The following is a 20,511-nucleotide window of genomic DNA, read 5'->3' as shown; positions in this document are numbered from 1 at the left end:
CAATAAAACTTATTAATAATTTTGCCTATTTTAAACCATGAATGTAACAAGAAGTTTTAAGTTACAATTGTGACTTGTAAGCATTGTTTTATTTTCTTGAAGATTGTTAGACAGAATGAGTGGGAAGGGCAGAGGGAAAGGGAGAGAGACTCTCAAGCAGACTCCCCACTGAGCACAAACCCTGACATAGGGTTGGATCTCACAACTCTGAGTCTGACACTTAACTGACTATGCCATCCCAGTGCCCCTAAACATTCTTATTTTTTAATTGAAATATGATTGATATACAATATCTTATTAGTTTCAGATATACATCATAGTGATTTGATATTTTTATACATTATGAAGTGATCCCCACAGTAAGTCTAGTTACCATCTGTACCATGCAAAGTTATTGCAATATTATTGACTGTATTCCCTCTATGTACATTTTAAGTGCTATTCTTTTTTTTTTTTTTAAGATTTTATTTATTTATTTGAGTGAGAGAGAGAGAGCATGAGAAGGGAGAGGGTCAGAGGAAGAAGCAGACTCCCACAGAGCCTGATGCAGGACTCACTCGATCCTGGAACTCCAGGATCATGACCTGAGCCGAAGGCAGTCGCTTAACCGACTGAGCCACCCTGGAGCCCCTATAAGCACTCTTCTTGATTTAATTTACTAGTAACTGAGTGAGGGACATAGTTATTTTAATTAATTATCCAATAGTCAGAAAAAAGGTGTTCAAACTGAGAGTGGCATAGATCACAAATTCAAACCAGCTCTGGAATTTTACCTTTCTTTTTTTCTTTTTTAAAAGATTTTATTTATTTATTTGACAGACAGAGATCACCAGTAGGCAGAGAGGCAGGCAGAGAGACAGAGAAGAGGAAGCAGGTTCCCCGCGTAGCAGACAGCCTGATGTGGGACTCGATCCCAGGACCCTGGAATCATGACCTGAGCCGAAGGCAGAGGCTTTAACCCACTGAGCCACCCAGGCGCCCCGGAATTTTACTTTTCACTAGCCGTTTTCCCTTGGGAAATTAATTATCAAACTAATTGTTGTTTTTCTTTTCTGTGTTATGGGGATGACCTGCTTTGTGATGGGAGAAGGGACTAAAAGGAGGGAATTAACCCAATTATTGATTTTTTTTTTAGCTATTTGAATATCCACATTGTGTAAATTCTGAAGCTCTTAGTGTTCTTATAATTTCTTTTATTTCTTTTAAAGCTCTTACAGCACAGACTTTTAAAAATTCAATTCATTAAAATAAACATCCTAGGATGCCTGGATTTAGGCAACATGATTAAATTCAGTTTAATTGAAGATTACAAAGAACTTCAAAATTTTCTAAAACTTGCTTTATTTTGAACAATTACTATGCGTAAGTTATTGTGGGACATCATAAAGAAGAAAAGGGTTTTTGCCTGTAAGAGGCTTATAGTAATTTGGAAGAACTAATTTGCTTTTCTTTTTAAGATTTTTATTTATTCATTTAAGAGAGAGAGCACAAGCAGGGAGGGGGGCAGAGGAAGAGGGGGAAGCATGCTCCCCACTGAGCAGGGAGCCTGATTCCAGGACTGTGAGATCATTACCTGAGCCGAAAGCAGTCGCTTAACCGACTGAGCCACCCAGGAACCCCTGATGATTTTTTTTTTAATCATTTAAAAATATACTGCTGATATCCCTGATATTATAGGGAATAGAATGGGATCTTCCTCTGATGATGGAAATGGTGAATATTATAAATCTTTTACTCTGTAGGAATTCTGAGCATATTTAGTGACATGTAAGTATTGAGTGCATGTCGAATTTGTACTAATTATAGTAGACCTTCTGGCTTTAAAACAAGAAAGAAAAAAAGTGTGTAGAGGATGGATTATAGATTTTGTGTATATTGTGGTTTTGCTGTTTCTTAATTTTTTTGTAATTAGAATAAGTGAAATGCAGGGCTAGGATTTAGTAAATTGAGGGTACCTGTCAAGTAAATTTCAATTCATTAAAAACAGTCACTTAGTTAAACATATATTTACTCTGCTGTGTTTTGTACAGCAGAAGCTGCTTGACATTGTAGGCAGCTAAGACAGCAGTGCCTGGTTCCATAGAGCTCCACAGTTTAGTAAGCAGACAGGTAACAATAGCCACAGTCTATATCATAGTGATAAATAGATGTATAATTAAGGATAATATCACTCATTTGGGCCTCATAAATTTATTGAGCAACTATTTTGTCTTAAGCCTAGTGTTGGCACTGGAAGTACAGTGAAAACAAAGATTTGCTTCTACATTGAAGAAGCTTACAGGCAGGTTTTAAGTAGGCTTTATTTTGTTCTTATCCTTAAGCTTTTGAATGAAGTAACTAAAACAAGACAGGAAACAGCAGGAGTAAGTTGACTCTCTACTGGGGGAACTCAAATCAGATGTTTGTATAACAATCTAGTATTTCCTTGATCAACAAAAAAATTTGAAATTCTGATTTTTCCTGTCAATATTGCAGGGACTCTACTATTAAGCTTGTGATAGGGTGTTTTTTAAAAAGTAGTAATTAGGTGAAAAGTTACATTAAAGCTTAAAAATCCAAATCCTCAATCAAAAGGAAATATTAATGGAAGAAACACAGTAGTTCTTTGGTAGTTAGATAGGGATGAGGCAATCAATGGAAAAATCAATCCAATAACTATTTGGGTTGTCATCAAGGCTGCTTGTTGGTGTCCTGTAACGTGTTATGCTGACTGTTCCTGTATTACCACATTGCCGTTATCAAAGCCTTATTTAAATTTTTTTTTTTTAAATTGTAAGAAAAATGATGATTCAGGATCTTTGTCACTCTGTATGCCAGTGGGAGGTGTTTGCGGCTTTTCAATACTGGCTTCATCGTGACAGATTTATTATTTATTTTTCCTTCAGGAGAGAAGAAAAACCATCTGCTCAATGACAGTTACTGTGTTTTTGGGTTTTTTTAGCATAACTTAGCTTAAAAAAGATTTTATAGTGTGGTAGAAAAGAAAACGTTTTCACCACATTACTGAAAGATATATATATTTTTTTTCTATTAGTCTGTGTTGGTTTACTGTTCTCACACAGGATGTGTTCTGAGTATTGAAACAAATATTCATTTTCTTTGTAGATTGTTTTAATAAAGTAATTATTGTAGAATAAAAATAAGCCAATAATCTGAATCTTTATATTAAGTCTTCTGGAAATATCATAAGGGAAACCGGTGATGAAAATAATAGTGTGATCTTACCCTAAATTAGAGAAAAACAGGTAATTCTAGGAGTGAACTTTTTGGTAAGGATAATTTTAATACTATTATCTGTTAACATAGATAAAAGATTTCTGTAGTTCATGCTTTGTTGGTATCATTGCCTTAGTTTTAAATTAAAACTGCCTCTTTCTAGGTCGTTGAATGGGATGGTCTTAGAAAATAGTACTCCTGTGTTTTACTCCTGAGATGTACACGCTAGAATTTCTTTATTCCCAGGTAGTTTAGCTCATGTTTAAATACATATACAGAGAGTGTATAATATACAGAGTGTAATAATATACAGAGAGTGTATAATATACAGAGAGTGTAAATAAATATACAGAGAGTGTATAATCTCTGAAGATAAGGATGAATTTCCCAGTCCTGTAATAGGAAATCTGAAAGGTTGATAAATCAGTATAAATTATGTTTATATTATGTTTAAATTATGTTTATATTATCAGTATAAATTATGTTTATCAGAAGAACTGCTTTTGCTGTAAGTCAATAGTCATTGGTTGATAATGTTTACATAACTTTGTTTTTTAAAAGATTTATTTATTTTAGAGAGAGAGTCAGGGAGAAGGGTCAGAGGGAGAGAATCCCAAAGCAGACTCTCTGCTGAGCTCAGATTCCTACAGAGGGCTGGATCTCATGACCTGAGTCAGAACCAAGAGCTGGTGGCTCAACTGAGTGAGCCACCCAGGCATCCCAATTTTTACATAGCTTTAAAAAGTAAAATTTTCTTATGACATTAAGTATTTATGTAATATTTTTGTAAACTGTAGCTTAAGGGGCGCCTGGGTGGCTCAGTGGGTTACGCCGCTGCCTTCGGCTCAGGTCATGATCTCAGGGTCCTGGGATCGAGTCCCGCATCGGGCTCTCTGCTCAGCAGGGAGCCTGCTTCCTCCTCTCTCTCTCTGCCTGCCTCTCTGCCTACTTGTGGTCTCTCTCTGTCAAATAAATAAATAAAATCTTCAAAAAAAAAAAAAAACTGTAGCTTAAAACCCAGGAAAACTGGGGCACCTGGGTGGTGCACTCAGCTGAGCATCCTACCATTGGCTTTTGGCTCAGATCTGATCTCAAGGTCTTGGGATTGAGCCCCCATCAGACTCCATGCTCAGTGCAGAGTCTGCCTGGGACTCCGTCTCCCTCTGCCTCCCCCCGCCCCCTAAAATGAATAAATCTTTAGAAAGGAACAGTAAAACTAACTGAAAACTAAGGTACAGATGTTTTTATTCATGTTGAATGAGGTAAAGTGTGATGTGATAGGATGGCACATAACATGATGGGAAACAGTTTTGGAATTAGGCATGTCTGAATTTGAGTTATCTTTCTGCCATTTCTTAGCTGTGGTAATATTTGGCAAATTACTTAATGTCTTTAAACTTTACTTCTCCCGTGGGTCAGATAACCCATATGAAGTGTCTCATATGGTACCTAGTCTGCAACAGGCACTCAACAGATATTCTTTTTTTTTTTTTTTAAAGATCTTATTTATTTATTTGACAGAGAGAGAGATCACAAGTAGACAGATAGGTAGGCAGGGGGGGGGGAGCAGGCTCCCTGCTGAGCAGACAGCCCGATGTGGGGCTCGATCCCAGGACCCTGAGATCACGACCCGAGCCGATGGCAACGGCTTAACCCACTGAGCCAGCCAGGTGCCCCCAGATATTCTTAATACTAGAAAAATTCAGAACTGTGAAATAAACCCTAAAGTTTGTGGTAGTGAAAGGTAGTTGAAATTTTGAGGTTTCAGAAAGCTTTATTTAAAGAATTCAAAGGGGGCGCCTGGATGGCTCAGTGGGTTAAGCCTCTGCCTTCGGCTCAGGTCATGATCTCAGGGTCCAGGGATCTAGCCCCACATTGGGCTCTCTGCTCGGCGGGGAGCCTGCTTCCCCCTCTCTCTCTGCCTACTTGTGATCTCTCTTTGTGTCAAATAAATGGATAAAATCTTTAAAAAGAAAAAAAAAGTATTCAAGGGGTGCCTGCCTGGATGGCTTAATTGGTTGAGCTTCTGACTCTTGATTTCAGCCTAGGTCATGACCTCGGGGTCCTGGAATCCAGCCCCAAGTTGGGCTCTGTGCTCAGCGGGGAGTCTGCTTTTAGGATTTCTCTCTCCCTCTCTCCTCTGTCCCTCCCCAATGTGTGTGTGTGTGTGTGTGTGTGTATTCATGCACATGCACACTCTCTTTCAAATCTTAGGGTAGTCATGAATCTAATTTTTCCTAATTTTATTTATTTTTTAAAATTTTATTTGAGAGAAAGAGTGCATGCAGGAGGGAGGGAGAGAGAGAGAAAGAGCAACCTGAGCAAAAGGCTGACACTTAACCCTTAACCGACTGAGCCATCTAGGTGTCCCTAATTCTTCCAACTTTAATTAATTTTTCATAGAAATGGTTAGATAAAGTCTTTTATGATTCTAGTACTATAGTTTTTCTTGCTCTGAGATAATCCATTATAATATGAGAATTATTTAGTACTAATAGTTGTCAAGATTGTGAATTGTCTCTTAGTCTTAACTCCTCACACTGACCTCTGCTAATCAATGAAATTCAGTTAGCTTTACTGAAAATAATGAAAGGGGAAGTTTATTGCTGGTCATGTATATTTGTAGAATTCAAATAGAAGCTTGCTATGCTGCATCTGAGTTATATAATGTAACTATAGCCATATCCCAGTGAAGGTAAAATATCATTGAAAGACCACTTGAACCATGTTTTTCCATTCTCCTTAAAATAAATACTTTTCTTTTACTGTAGCTTAGTTAGAGAGAAAGATCATAGGAAAAAGTATCAATCGTTCCAGATATCACAAAAATTGAAAGGACAAAAAGTGGGGCACCTGGGTGGCTCAGTGGGTTAAGCCTCTGCCTTCGGCTCAGGTCATGATCCCAGGGTCCTGGGATCGAGCCCCACATCGGGCTTTCTGCTCTGCAGGTAGCCTGCTTCCTCCTCTCTCTCTGCCTGCCTCTCTGCCTACTTGTGATCTCTGTCAGATAAATAAAGAAAAAATCTTTAAAAAAAAAAAAAGAAAAAAGAAAGGACAAAAAGTATTCTGTACTAAATTTTGTATTAACCAAGTTCTTATGGTTAAGATACTTTTATAAATTCAAAATGTGCCCTACCTAACATGTTATAGAGCATTGGACTGTATAATAATAAATTGTACCTGACATATTAGGCCAGTAGCATCTTCTTGAGAAAACTTGAATATACGTGAAGATGTAGTCATATTTCCTAAAAGAATACATTTTCTTGTGATAATCTTTTGTATCTGTCGTGCCAGTCAGTGATGAACCTTTTTTTTTTTTTAAAGATTTTATTTATTTATTTATTTGAGAGAAAGACAGTGAGAGAGAGCATGAGCGAGGAGAAGGTCAGAGGGAGAAGCAGACTACCCATGGAGCTGGGAGGCTGTTGCGGGACTCGATCCTGGGACTCCAGGATCATGACCTGAGCTGAAGGCAGTCGTCCAACCAACTGAGCCACCCAGGCGCCCCCCTTTTTTTTTTTTTTTAAAGATTTTATTTATCTCTTTGACAGTGAGAGAACACAAGCAGGGGGAGCAGCAGAGGGAGAGGGAGAAGTAGGCTCCCCGCTGAGCAGAGAGCTCATCGTGGGGCTTGATCACAGGACCCTGGGACCATGACCTGAGCCAAAGGCAGACCCTTAACCAACTGAGCTACGTAGGTGTCCCCAGTTAGTGATGAATCTTAATCACTGAAGAAGTTGGGTGGGGTTCCTTTTAGTCTCAGGTTACAAGAGTATGCCGTCTTTGGGCAATCATATACTTCATGTAAGTTTTGGTAATCAGTATAGTGTTTATAAAGAATTCTTGAGTCAGGCTGCCAAGTGTGCTGGCTCCATTTCTTACTAGGTTTATGAATCTTAGGTACTTTACTTGGTTTCCTCATCTGTGAAATGAGGATGGTGGTAAAAATATTACTGTTTCATAGGATTGTAGAAAAATTTAATGAATTAATATATTTAAATCACTTAAAAAGTGTCTGGCACATAAAAGCCCAATAAATTTTGGATAGTATAGTTGTCCCTGTTCTGCAGTGTGACAGATGTGAACTATCCCCAGGTTTTTCATTATGTCCTGTAAAGTATATGCAGAGATTAATAAAATCTGAGATAGAGTGGCTTTGTATTAAGAATATAGAAAGTGGCACCTGGGTGGCTCAAGTCAGTTAAGCATCAGGTCGTGATCCTGGGGTCCTGAGATTGAGCCCCATATTGGGGCTCCCTGCTCAGTGGGGAGTCTGCTTCTCCCTCTGCACCCCCCCCACTCACGCTCTCTCGCTCTCTCCAACCCTCCCTCTCTCTGTCAAATAAATAAATACAGTCCTTTAAAAAAAAAAAGTATAGAAAGAAACTATTCCTTTTGCACTATCATGTAAGCTATAAAATGAGAGAATAAACAGATAATGGCCCTTTGAAGAGGGGGATAAATATAACTTTAAACATTCTAATTAGATGGGTGAAGTTGCCTATGTGTTTAGCCATTGATTAAGAAATAGTGTTTGTAACTGGACAAGAGTTAGATAAAAATAGAGTAGTATTTGTATTTATAATGCTGTCAGATTTTCAACAGCAGCCCTTGCAGTTCCCAGTAAATACAGTGCAAAATGAAGACTTATTCATGATAAAAGCAAGCAGAAGATAGTAGTGTAATGCCTTTCATACTGCTATGATTAAAGTGCAGCCCTAACTTAAACTTTAGAGTTAACTGAGTTTTAAACCTGTGTTTCCAGGTACCAAGTAAGAGTATGGAAGTACCTAAGATGAAAAGTAGCTCAGCGCCTTTAGGAGAAAGAATCAGATTCCATTGTACCTAGTTCATACATGAAACTGAGAAAGAGAAAGCTGAATATGGGAACACCCCTGTTATAATCCTTTATGCTCCATGAGAGAAGTAAAATATGTTCTAGAATAAGGATTTCAGAAGGTAGAAGATAGTTACTATTTAGGGTAATTAAGTATACAAATACAATGAAATGTTACATAAGATCTAATTAGAGGTGAGATTTATTACTGCCTTGTGTGGCTTATCAATAAGTTAATGGGAAATACAGGAAGCGAATTCAGGCTTTCTGTATATAGCTGTTAAAACTCCAGTCTCCCATGGAGTACATGGGTGGCTCAGTGGGTTAAGCCTCTGCCTTCGGCTCAGGGTCCTGGGATTGAGCCCCGCATCTGACTCTTTGCTCAGCGAGGGCCTGCTTCCTGCCACCCCCCGACCCCCTGCCTCTCTGTCTAATTGTGATCTCTCTCTCTCTCTGTCAAATAAATAAATAAAATCTTAAAAAACAACAACAACAAAAAAAACCACTCCAGTCCCCTCCTTCCCCTCTTTTGGCTGCCTTGCTTGCTCAAGGAAAGTTTAATGATATGATCTTTTCCTAATAAGAAAACTTTACCAATATTAATGTTGTCTTTGACTAGATGATTTTAAATGAAATTTGCAATGTCTATGGCTATAACCCATCTCAGTATCAGAAACAGCTACATTCATCATCAGCCCATGGACTTGTAATTTTTTTTTTTTAAGATTTTATTTATTTATTTGACAGACAGAGATCACAAGCATGCAAAGAGGCAGGTGGAGAGAGAGGAAGGGAAGCAGGCTCCCTGCTGAGCAGAGAGCTTGATATGGGGCCCGATCCCAGGACCTTGGGATCATGACCTGAGCAGAAGACTGAAGCTTTAACCCATCTAACCACCCAGGTGCCCCTGGACTTGTAATTTTATATATGATAGCCTTTTCCCTTTATAAAGCCATCTGTTTGTCATATAAATGTTTGTCATATAAATGCATATAAATATATCTGTTTATCATATAAATGGTATAAATGTCATACCATTATCTAATGTGGAATAAACTTTTGTTTTGAAAACTGCTTATTTTCTGAGAATAATACCGAAATTGTTCTCATTTGGATGTGAAATTAAGAAATGTAAATATTCGGGGCGCCTGGGTGGCTCAGTGGGTTAAGCCGCTGCCTTCGGCTCAGGTCATGATCTCAGGGTCCTGGGATCGAGTCCCATATCGGGCTCTCTGCTCGCCTGGAGCCTGCTTCCCTCTCTCTCTCTCTCTCTCTGCCTGCCTCTCTGTCTACTGTGATCTCTCTCTGTCAAATAAATAAATAAAATCTTTAAAAAAAAAAAAAAAGAAATGTAAATATTCCCTTGAATAAGAAACAAATGAATTAAATCGATCTAGTTAATAGCACTAGCCATGATATTCTGAACTATTTGGTAGAAAGTGTTATCATTATGTCAGACTTCCACTTTTCATAAGATTTTTTTTTTTTTTTTCTAGAGTGAATAGGTACTTTTTAGTTTAAACAGGATACTTTTGTTCTTTGAGTACCCATCCTTTTTTTTGGCAACATAGATTATTTATGCTAAAGACTTTCAAAGCTGTATTTCACTTGAACAGCTTTAGATGAGAGGTTGCAAATGGGTGTTTCGGATATCTAAAATTTTTTTTTTTTTATTTGTTTCATATTTAATACTCAAGTGCTGAAAATGATATAAATTTTTTCTTTCTTATTGAAAAGGAATAGGTAACTTTGTAAAAGTCAGAAAATGCCAGTGTCCCTTTGACCCCATCCTAGGATTTTCTGCTGTCAGCTAGATCCAGCATAAACAGTGAAGGATGCATTTCTGAACTCCAGATATTGGAAAGTAGAAGACACGATTGCATATATAATAATGAACAGCACAATCTAAAGGGTTTTATCTCACTCTGAACACAGCTGTTTCCTCCTGACCCAGAGCCAATATTAAGAGAAAGTCAACATATTTACAAACGAGACTTAACAACGCTCACAAGAATAGAGTTTGCCCACAAATAGGGAAACTACACATTGTTTTGTTTCAAAAGGTTATAAATGCGGTGCCTGAAAAATCCAGCAGGTAAGCAGCAGGGCTAAGAGGGTCTGTTTGGGGACCAGTCTGCTAGCAAATGAGCAAACTGCTGTCCAGGAAGCCTTTTTGCTGCCGGGGGTGTGGCGTGGTGGGGGCGTTGGGGAATGGAAGGCACGGCGCTATTTACATCCCAGTCCGCACATTTCCCTTTCAACACCCTTAGTACCGTCTGTTCATCTTCTTGAACTTCTCATAGTGATAGTCGTCAGTGGCCTTCTCATTAGCGGGCCGTTTGCGGTTAGGAGGGGATCGCTCGGGCTCTGGCTTCTCCGTGTCCCCCACTCTCAAGGGCCGGGCTTTGGGCTCTTCTTTGTTTCTCCGTCTGGGGGCATTGAGCTCCTCGTGATAAAATCGGTTGTGCTGCACGTAATTCACAGCCATGTTCGTGGGCACAAAAGATGTCTCGCTGTCTTTCTTCTTGTTCTGCTGCTCTGCCAGCAGACGGGCCTTGGCATCCTCCGTGGAAATGATGTTTTTTATTTTAGCATCGATGCCAAGGTCCACCTCGGGGATGCCACTGAGCATCTGGTTGGAAAGCATCTCTTCGGTCTTCTTTGCTGAGGAAACGCGGATGTTTTCTGGAAGTTCGTAAAGACAGTCCTCTGCATTCTTCGGCTTGACTTTCTGTTCCTTGTGTTCCACAATCCCCTTCCTCTTTTTCAGCTCTGTCTCAGTGTACTTCATCATGTCAGCGTCCTCGTCCCTTCGGTTGGTTTCTGCAGAAAAGGATGTTCCCAGGTGGAGATCTTCCTCCTCACTGATCTTATCTTTGCCTCTTTCCTTCAGTTTCTTCATGTCCACCATACCGCCTGTCTTCATCTGGAAGGGATCATCCACTAGGGTGGTCTCTTCTTGTACCTTTTCTCCCACCAGCAGGGCCACAGCACTCACCCCGTTGGGCCTCTTCCTCAAGTTCTGCACCTCGCGGGTCTCTTCTAGTTTTAATCCAACCTCCTCTGAGTCCTGCTCATCTTCCTCCGACTCTGAGTCTGCCCGACGCCGGCGGAAACTCTTGCCGGTGACCGGCATGGTCGGCCCGGCCCCGCTGTCCCGCCGCCTAGCCCCCGTACCGTGGCCGGGATGGATATCTAAAATTTTTAAAAATTAATTGCCAACATATAAAAATAGGGAGATATTAAAGATTTTATTTATATATTTGAAAGAGAGCAGGGGTGGTGGGAGGGGCAGAAGGAAAGGAACAAGCAGACTCCCTGCTAAACAGGGAGCCTGAGGGGTAAGCACGGGACTGGATGCAGGAGCTCCATGGGGGTGGGGGGTTGGGAGCTTGATCCCAGGACCCTGAAATCATGACCTGAACTGAAGTCAGATGCTTTATCAACTGAGCTCCCCCACACGCCTCTGAAATTGGGGAGATTTTATTGACATTTCAGTGACTAATAACAACTCCTGAAAAATCAGTGCTGGCAGCATTGGGTCTGTATTCTTACATGGTAGACGTCAACAGGGACTGAGACATAGCTGTGCTTTAGATGGGATGCCCGCTCTTCACTTTACCACCATATGCCTTTGAAATGGTCATGAGTCCTTATGTTTGATATCTGGTTCTTCTGAGCATTGCAGCCTTTGCATCAGTGAGTTTGTTTCTTGATGCATGCCTTTTTAATGGAATCATCTTGAAAATGATAAAAAGCCTTGGTGTGTTTAGGCCATCATTCAGTTTTGTTCTGTTTTAAACCTTTTAGACTAGGAGTATTATCCTTTTATGATTTTAATTCATTCTAGGGAAGGGTGTTACATTTTATGTCTGTAACTTAAATAAAAGAAGATTAGCATGAGAAATTAAGATAACTTTGAGAAAAACTTCCAATAATTTAACATCCAAATAAGTCCTGCTTTCTTCAAGTAATCACGCCAGTTTTTTCTAAAAGTGCTTACTCAAAACGTATTTGGGGAAAAAAAGGTGGTATATTTCTTTTGAATATTATCAGATGTCACATTTTTATCCATAGAGATTAGATACATTCTAGTAATACTTGAAAAGTATATATAATTTGAGGGGAGCCTGGGTGGCTAGTGGGTTAAAGCCTCTGCCTTCAGCTCAGGTCATGATCCCAGGGAGCCTGCTTCCCCCTCTCTCTCTGCCTGCTGCTCTGCCTACTTGTGATCTCTCTCTGTCAAATAAATAAATAAAATCTTAAAAAAGAAAAGTATATGTAGTTTTGAGAAGTAGTATATATATATAAAATTCGAGAAAAGTATATATAATTTGAGAAGTATATATATAATATATAATGTGATAAAGTTTATGAAGTAACAAGAAGTCAGGCAGCTCAGAGTCCTAATGGATGACAATCTGGATAAATCCAGATTTTATCCAGCTTCACAGTAAATTTGAAGATTCGTTCAAAGTAAATAATTCTCCAGGAAAGAAGATGTTATAACTATAGGTTTATACCCATTAAACCTTCAGCTTTAACTCTCCTTACTGAAAGAATAGAGTATAATGAATTAACAACAATAACAACAGTAAAGACAAAAGTAGTGAAGAAAATTTTTATCAGGGTGATGAAAACAGAGATAATGCCCAATTTATGCTGCAGGTTTCAAGGAATGCCTTTCAGGAATAATATACTTTGAACCAGATTGAAAGAAATTCAGTTGTAACTATTCTTTCCAGAAGGACCATGCATTATTGTCAGAACCATATAAAGTTTGAAAAGCCATACTAATATGTCATAGGAAAGAGAAGGTTAGGTACATGTATTTTGAGGCCACAACAGCGAAGTGATAAACTATATATAATTTATTTATAATATTTATTAAAATATTTATATAAATGCGTATTTTTGCTCCTCTCTGGTTAAACCTTTCAATATCACAGTTGGCTTCTATATGAAGAAGTCATTACCAAATTTCGTTTTTAAGATATTATTTATTGGGCGCCTGGGTGGCTCAGTGGGTTAAGCCGCTGCCTTCGGCTCAGGTCATGATCTCAGGGTCCTGGGATCGAGTCCCGCATCGGGCTCTCTGCTCAGCGGGGAGCCTGCTTCCTCCTCTCTCTCTGCCTGCCTCTCTGCCTACTTGTGTTCTCTGTCAAATAAATAAATAAAATCTTTTAAAAAAAAAAGAAAGAAAAAAAAAGATATTATTTATTTATTTGAGAGAGAGCAAGAGAGCACGAGGAGGGGCAGAGGGAGAAGCAGGCTCCCTGCTGAGCAGGGAGCCCAATGTGGAGCTTGATCCCAGCACTCTGGGATTATGACCTGAGCTGAAGGCGGACGCTTAACTGACTGAGACACCTAGGCATCCCAAGAATTCCGCTTTAAATAGATGTAACTGCTTTTACTTTTCACAGTCCTTACCAAATTTATTATGAACAAGATTTAGAGATGAAGCCAAAAGCAGGAGGTACAGTCTCCTTTTCTCAGTATATGACAGGATAGTTCCTTTAGGCCTAGGTCCCTTACCATTCCTAGTAGGTTGGTGAAAGCAATGAGCCAACTAAGGAAGCTCTAAGTATTTCCCAGGTGACTGAGCTCAAGAAAAGTCAGTTGTACTGATTGTGGGCTAAATTTGATATCTCCCAAGTTCAAAATTTATTTTGTTTTATTTATTAATTATTAGTTTTAAAGATTTTATTTTTAGTAGTCCCTACACCCAACATGGGGCTTGAACTCACAAACCTGAGATCAAGAGTTGCATATTCCACCAACTGAGCCAGCCAGGCGCCCCCCAATTTTATTTTATTTGTTTATTTATTTATTTATTAAAAAAAATTTGACACAAGAGAGTTCACAAGTAGGCACAGAGGCAGTCAGAGAGAGAGGAGGAAGTAGGCTCCCTGCTGAGCAGAGAGCCTGATGCGGGGCTCCATCCCAGGACCCTGAGACCATGACCTGAGCTGAAAGCAGAGGCTTCACTCACTGAGACACCCAGGCACACCCCCCCCAAATTATTTTTAAAACAGAAATGTGCTTTAGATGAGTTATATGGTATATAAATTATATCTCAATAAAGCTTCAATTAAAAAATGCAAATGAGATCCCAGGGAGAAATTCTGCCACAAAAAGGGGCCATAAATATAGTGTTCAAGTGATGAAGAGCATCGGTGTGGGAAATAGAAGGAATTTTAAGTTGTTCAAGGGAGGAAGAATTAGGCTGGCTTCCTAGTTTAAAAAAAAAAAATTGTGGACACATATAAAAAACACCACACACTTTTATTTTTTTATTGTTTCAGGAGGACAGTTGTGAAGCCAGTGCACTTTCGATTCAGTGGGGCTGAATGGGTGAGTAAGTGAGTGCAGGGTCAAAGAGAGCAGAGTCAAACCCAGCCGGTTTGACTGTGACTTAGTTAGTGAATATAACCCTCTGAGCTTCAGTTTCCTCATCTATGACAAGGAATAATTGGCTTTTATCAGGGCAGGTAAGTCTAAGTTCCTTTCACTGAAGAGATCACATAGCACCCAAAGTTAAATGTAAATATCACTTGGCAGATACAAATCAAAACCACCATCGGTGAGAATGGCTAAAGTTAACAAGTCACAAAACAACAGATGTTGGTGAGGATGTGGAGAAAGGGGAACCCTCTTACACTGTAGGTGGGAGTGCAGACTGGTGCAGCTGTTCTGGAAAAGAGTATGAAATTCCTCAAAAAGTTAAAAATAGAATTACCCTGGGACGCCCGGGTGGCTCAGTTGGTTAAGCAGCTGCCTTCGGCTCAGGTCATGATCCCAGCGTCCTGGGATCTAGTCCCACATCGGGCTCCTTGCTCAGCAGGGAGCCTGCTTCTCCCTCTGCCTCTGCCTGCCATTCTGTCTGCCTGTGCTCGCTCTCTCCCCCACCTCTCTCTGATAAATAAATAAAATCTTAAAAAAAAAAAAAATAGAATTACCCTACCACCTAGCAGTTGTACTGCTAGCTATTTATCCAAAGGATGCAAACAGTGATTTGAAAGGGCACATACACGCCACTGTTTATAAGCAGCAATGTCCACAGTCGCCAAAATATGTAGAGCTCAGATGTCCATCAACAGATGAATGGATAAAGAAGATGTGTGTGTATATACATATTCTTCTACACACACACACACACACACACACAGGGGAATATTATTCAGCCATCAAAAATCTTGTCATTTGCAATGACGTGGGTGGAACTAGATGGTATTATGCTAAGTGAAATAGGTTAGTCAGAGAAAGACAAATACTGTATAATTTCACTCGTAGGTAGAATTTAAGAACCAAAACATGAATATAGGGGAAGGGAAGGAAATATAAAATAAGATGAAAACAAAGGGAGACAAACCATAAGAGACTGTTAACTATAGGAATCTGAGAGTTGCTGGAGGGGAGGTGGGTAATTGGGTGATGGGCATTAAGGAGGGCACTTGATGGAATGAGCACTGGGTATTCTATGCAACTGATGAATCACTAAATTCCACCCCTGAAACTAATAATGCAGCACATGTTAACTGATTTAAGTTTAAATATAAAATAAAAATAAATGTAAATGTCTTTTGTAAGCCCTAAATCCCTTCATATATAAATGTCCTTCCACTGCTTTAAATGTTTAAATGGCTTCTTCTTGCTGTATCAGTGATCTATAAAAGTCCTGAATGATGGATTCCTGCTGTGCCTTCACCTTGAGAACTTGTTGGTCTTCTTCCACCAAGTCTTTTTTTATGGGCTGTTCCTTTCTCTGGAGACTCTGTTCCTAGCTCTTTTTTTTTTTTTTTTTTAAGATTTTATTTATTTATTTGAGAGAGAGACAGAGAGAGCATGAGTGAGGAGAAGGTCAGAGGGAGAAGCGACTCCCCATGGAGCTGGGAGCCCGATGTGGGACTCAATCCCGGTACTCCGGGATCATGTCCTGAGCCAAAGGCAGTCGTCCAACCAACTGAGCCACCCAGGCGTCCCTGTTCGAGCTCTTGATAAGGTTGTCTCCTTCTCATCCTTGAGGACACTGTTTAAGTGTGGCTTCTAATAATGGCTTTAATCTCCCTCTATCTAAAACTCTCTCTTTTGACTTCCTCATAATCTTTATTTCAGCAGATCTTTGTTTTCTTTGTATTTCTTTTATTCCTGTGATTGATTGTGATGCCACCTCTTAGAACTGTAAGTTCTATGAGCACAGGAACTACATATATGTTCATGTCACCATTATATCCCTGGTGACTATCTTAGTTTTACGCACTCATTACATGTTTGTTGGTTGAATTAAGAACTCCACTTTGTTTTTTTGGTGGTTTTTTGTTGTTGTTGTTGTTCTTTGTTTTTTAAGATTTTATTTATTTGACAGGGAGAGAAAGAGCACTAGCAGGGGTAGTGGCAGGGACAGGGAGGAGCAGGCTCCCTCCTGAGCAAGGAGCCCCATATGGGATCATGACCTGAGATGAAGACAGAGGCTTAACGGACTGAGCCACCCAGGCTTCCCCAAAATTCCACTTTGTTTGCTTGTTTGTTTGTTTTTAAACAGTTTATTTATTTATTTGACAGAGATCACAAGTAGGCAGAGAGGCAAGCAGAGAGAGGAAGGGAAGCAGGCTCCCAACCGAGCAGAGAGCCCAATACGGGGCTCGGCTCGATCCCAGAACCCTGGGATCATGATCCGAACGGCAGGCAGAGGCTTTAACCCACTGAGCCACCCAGGCGCCTCCCAAGAATTCCACTTCGAATAGATATAAGTGCTTTTCCTTTTCAACACCTAGAAATTATGCGGACTCCTTCAGTAATGGCTATTAATCCCTTAAAGTTCTTTTATGTAGAAATAATATTTTAAGATGTGTATAAACAAACGTGTCTATGTCTGCTTTTTTTAAGACTTCATTTTTTAGAGCAGTTTTAGGTTCACAGTAAAATTAAAGAAAAAGATATAGAGATTTACCATTCATATATCCCCCAAACATGCATAGCTCCCCCATTATCAATACCTCCCACCTATCGATACATTTGTTATAATTGATGAGCCTACATTGACAAATCATAATCACCCAAAGCTTCTGGTTTACATTAGGGTTCACTCGAGGTGTTGTACGTTCTGTGGTTTCAGAAAAATGTATAATGACATATATCCACCATTATAGTATCATACAGAGTAGTTTCACCGTCTTAACAAATGCCCTACTGAAAGAGTACATGCGAGGGACACGTAACACAGAATTGAGTCAGGAAAGGTTTTCCAGAGAAAGGGACATTTAGGGTAAAGGCTACAAAGGAGCATAAGTTAACTTAAGGAGTCCAGGCTGAGGGTCTTTGAGAAGAAATGAGCTAAGTTTGGTGTTCATTAACATTCACTGCAAGGGAAGTATTGAAGTGAAATGAAGCTGGAGAGGTTAGGAAGTGCCAGATCAGGAAGGACTTTAAGCCACTTAAGAGATTTTACCTTTTCTCTAAGGCTATTGAGAAGCCATTGAAAGTTTGAGTTGGAAGATAACATATCAGGCCAGCCTTTTAAGAAAGTTCCCTTAGGCTGCAGTGGTGTGCAAATTGCTGTGGAGACTCACTAGTTGAGAGGGGAAACTGGGAGCAAGGAGATCAGTTGTGAGATTGTGTTCCATCCCTCTGGGAGGATTGTTTCTTTGCCACAGTGGTACTAAATCAACATGGAGAAAACTTCTAGATTTGAGTGTTAAGAGTTAAAACTGACAGTTCTTTTGTCTCTTGTTTAGGTCATGAGGTCGATGGTTAGTAGTATTGTGCTTTGAGATGAGATCGAAGAGAAGAAAGAAGGTTTCAAATTTTCTTGGGGAGGAGAGGGTGGTGGGAGAAATGGGAGCCAAGAGATGAGTTCATTTTAAACTGTTCAGTTTGAAGTATCGGCATTTTTTATGTTTAGGTAGAAAAATTAAGTATACTTATGACCATATAGATCTCAACCTCTGGAGAAGGGCTGGAAATGTAAATTAGGATGTATCAGCATGTTAATGAACATATGATACGGATGCTTAGAATAATGGATCAGTGCCTGGGAACAGTATCTTTTACGTAATAAATGCTTAATACATTTATGTTGAATGCATGCGTGACTGGAATCCATGAAGTTGTATTGAGTGAGAAGAGAGGTTTGACCCAGTATTCAGAGGAAATGAAACCATTTAAGGACAGGCTGAGTAAAGGAGCAGTTAGGGCACCTGGGTGGTTCATGGGGTTGAGGGTCTGACTCTTGATCTCAGCTCAGGTCTTCATCTCAGTTCAGGTCTTGATCTCAGGGTAGTGAGTTCAAGTCTTGTGTTCTCAGCCCCAAGCCCAGGAGCCTACCTTTAAAAAAAAAAAAAAGGATCAGTCAGAGATACAGAAAGACAGAAGAGAGTGACAGCATGAACTCAAAGGGGAAAAAATTGTTTAAAATAAGAGCAAAAGGCCACCCACCAGTGTGAGGGGATGAAAAAGATAAGGACTGAACGGTGTTCCTCAGATTTAACCTCAAGGGTGCGGTTTACCTGGGGAAACATGGTTTGGGGGGATGGGATTAAAAACCCTATTACACAGTGTTCAGTAATAAGGAAATAGAAACTATGAGTGAGGACAACTCTTCAGTTTGGTTGTGAAGGGCCCATGGGAGAGAGGATGGTAGCTGGACCAGAGATAATGATCAAGGTATGGGTGTTGTGTCTTGTATTTTTAATGGGACTGTTTTGAACATGTTTGGTGCTCATTGTAGGGGATCAGGAGAGAGGAAGAGAATAAAGGTACAGGTGAGAGAGATGATATAGTAAAGTTTATAAGTTACTTGCCTTGGGTGAGAAGACCGCCTATTCTGTATGAGATAGGAAGAAGGTAATGTAAAGATAGATAACTTTGCAGACATGTTTCTGCTGGTTTGTGTTAGAAAATTGAGAGAATTTTTATCTAATGATTTTTAAAAAATAACTAAAATAATGCATGCTTATTTAAAATTATAGTTGACCTTTGATTAGTGTGGGGGTTAGGGATGCCAGCTCTCCAGTACAGCTGAGAATCTACTTATAACTCTTGACTTCTCAAAAACTACTGCTAGTCTGTTGTTGACAAGGAGCCTCACTAATAACATAGTCAACACAGATTTGTGTGTTGTATGTATTATATACTGTATTCTTAAAGTAAGCTAGAGAAAAGAAAATATTAAAATTATAAGGAAGAGATAATATGTTTATAACATTATACTGTATTTATAAAAAACAATCCTTTATAAGTAGACCTGTGCTATTCAGGGGTTGACCGTATTATTATTAACTAAAGCCCATAGTTTACATTAGAATCCAATCCTTGTCTTATATGTTTTATGGTTTTTTTTTTTTAAAGATTTTATTTATTTATTTGACAGAGAGAGAGACAAGCAAGCAGAGAGGCAGGCAGAGAGAGAGGAGGAAGCAGGCTCCCCGCTGAGCAGAGAGCCCGATGCGGGGCTCGATCCCAGGACCCTGAGATCATGACCTGAGCTGAAGGCAGCGGCTTAACCCACTGAGCCACCCAGGTGCCCCTGTTTTATGGGTTTTGACAAGCACATAATTATATGTATCTACCATTACAGTATTTTATAGATTAGTTTCATTGCTCCAAAAATCCACTCTGTCTTTTCATCCCTTTCTCCCTTTGTCTCCCTGAATATGTAGCAATTACTGTTCTTTTTACTACCTCCGTATTTTTTCCTTTTCCAGAATGTCATACTTGGAATCATATAGTATATAATATTTTCAGATTGGCTTCCTTCACTTAGTGAGTGTTCTTTGAAGGCTCCTCTATTTCTTTTCATGGCTTAATACTTCATTTATTTTTATTGCTGAATAATATTCCTTTGCATGGCTGTATCATAGTTTATCCATTCATTTATTGAAAGATATCTTGAATGGTTCTACTTTTTGGCGATTTCAGATAAAAACATTTACTATGTTTAGCTGCTATAAACATTATGTGAAGGTTTTTGTATGGCCTTTAAGTTGTCAGTTCTTTTGAATAAGTACCAAGGACTGCTGGATCATATGGTAAAAATATGTTTAGCTTTGTAAGAAGCTGCCAAACTGCCTCCCACTGTAGCTGTACCATTTTGCATTCCAACCAACAATGAATGAGAGTTCTTGTTGCTCCATATCCTCACCAGCATTTGGTGTTGACAGTATTTTGTACTTTCCGTTCTAATAGTGTAGTGGTTGGTACCTTATTTGAATTTGCAATGTCATAATGGCGTATGATGTTGAGCATCTTTTCATTTTTGTGATCTGTATGTCTTTGTGAGGTGTTTGTTCAGATTCTTTGCCCATTTTCTTTCTTTCTTTCTTTCTTTTTTTTTTTTTTTTTTTAAAGATTTTATTTATTTATTTGACAGAAATCACAAGCAGGCAGAGGCAGGCAGAGAGAGGAGGAAGCAGGCTCCCTGCTGAGCAGAGAGCCCGATGTGGGGCTCTATCCCAGGA

At 39.4% G+C, this 20,511-nt stretch overlaps 2 protein-coding genes across 13 annotated transcripts in view; one reads left to right on the top strand and one right to left on the bottom strand.

The window, feature by feature from the left end:
- The window catches only part of CSNK1G1 (casein kinase 1 gamma 1), a 202,834-nt gene that overhangs the window by 54,666 nt on the left and 127,657 nt on the right, over positions 1-20,511 (top strand). For 2 of the 12 annotated variants that reach the window (XM_032342838.1, XM_032342839.1), the window contains exon 2: positions 14,362-14,410. The exons of the other annotated variants lie outside the window; for them this stretch is intronic. The gene's annotated coding sequence lies outside the window, so the exon portion shown is untranslated. The remainder of the gene's footprint in view (positions 1-14,361; positions 14,411-20,511) is intronic. 12 annotated transcript variants of the gene reach the window in all.
- Positions 9,730-11,244, bottom strand: LOC116590689 (telomere length and silencing protein 1 homolog). Its single transcript, XM_032342850.1, has one exon. It carries the CDS (start codon positions 11,190-11,192, stop codon positions 10,323-10,325), a length of 870 nt encoding a protein of 289 aa, XP_032198741.1. The 5' UTR covers positions 11,193-11,244; the 3' UTR covers positions 9,730-10,322.

Source organism: Mustela erminea, chromosome 5 (assembly GCF_009829155.1).
Source record: "Mustela erminea isolate mMusErm1 chromosome 5, mMusErm1.Pri, whole genome shotgun sequence".
NCBI classification, from domain to species: Eukaryota; Metazoa; Chordata; class Mammalia; order Carnivora; family Mustelidae; genus Mustela; species Mustela erminea.
The sequence above is the reverse complement of the archived record's forward strand: the minus strand, read 5'-3'. Positions and strand labels throughout refer to the sequence as shown.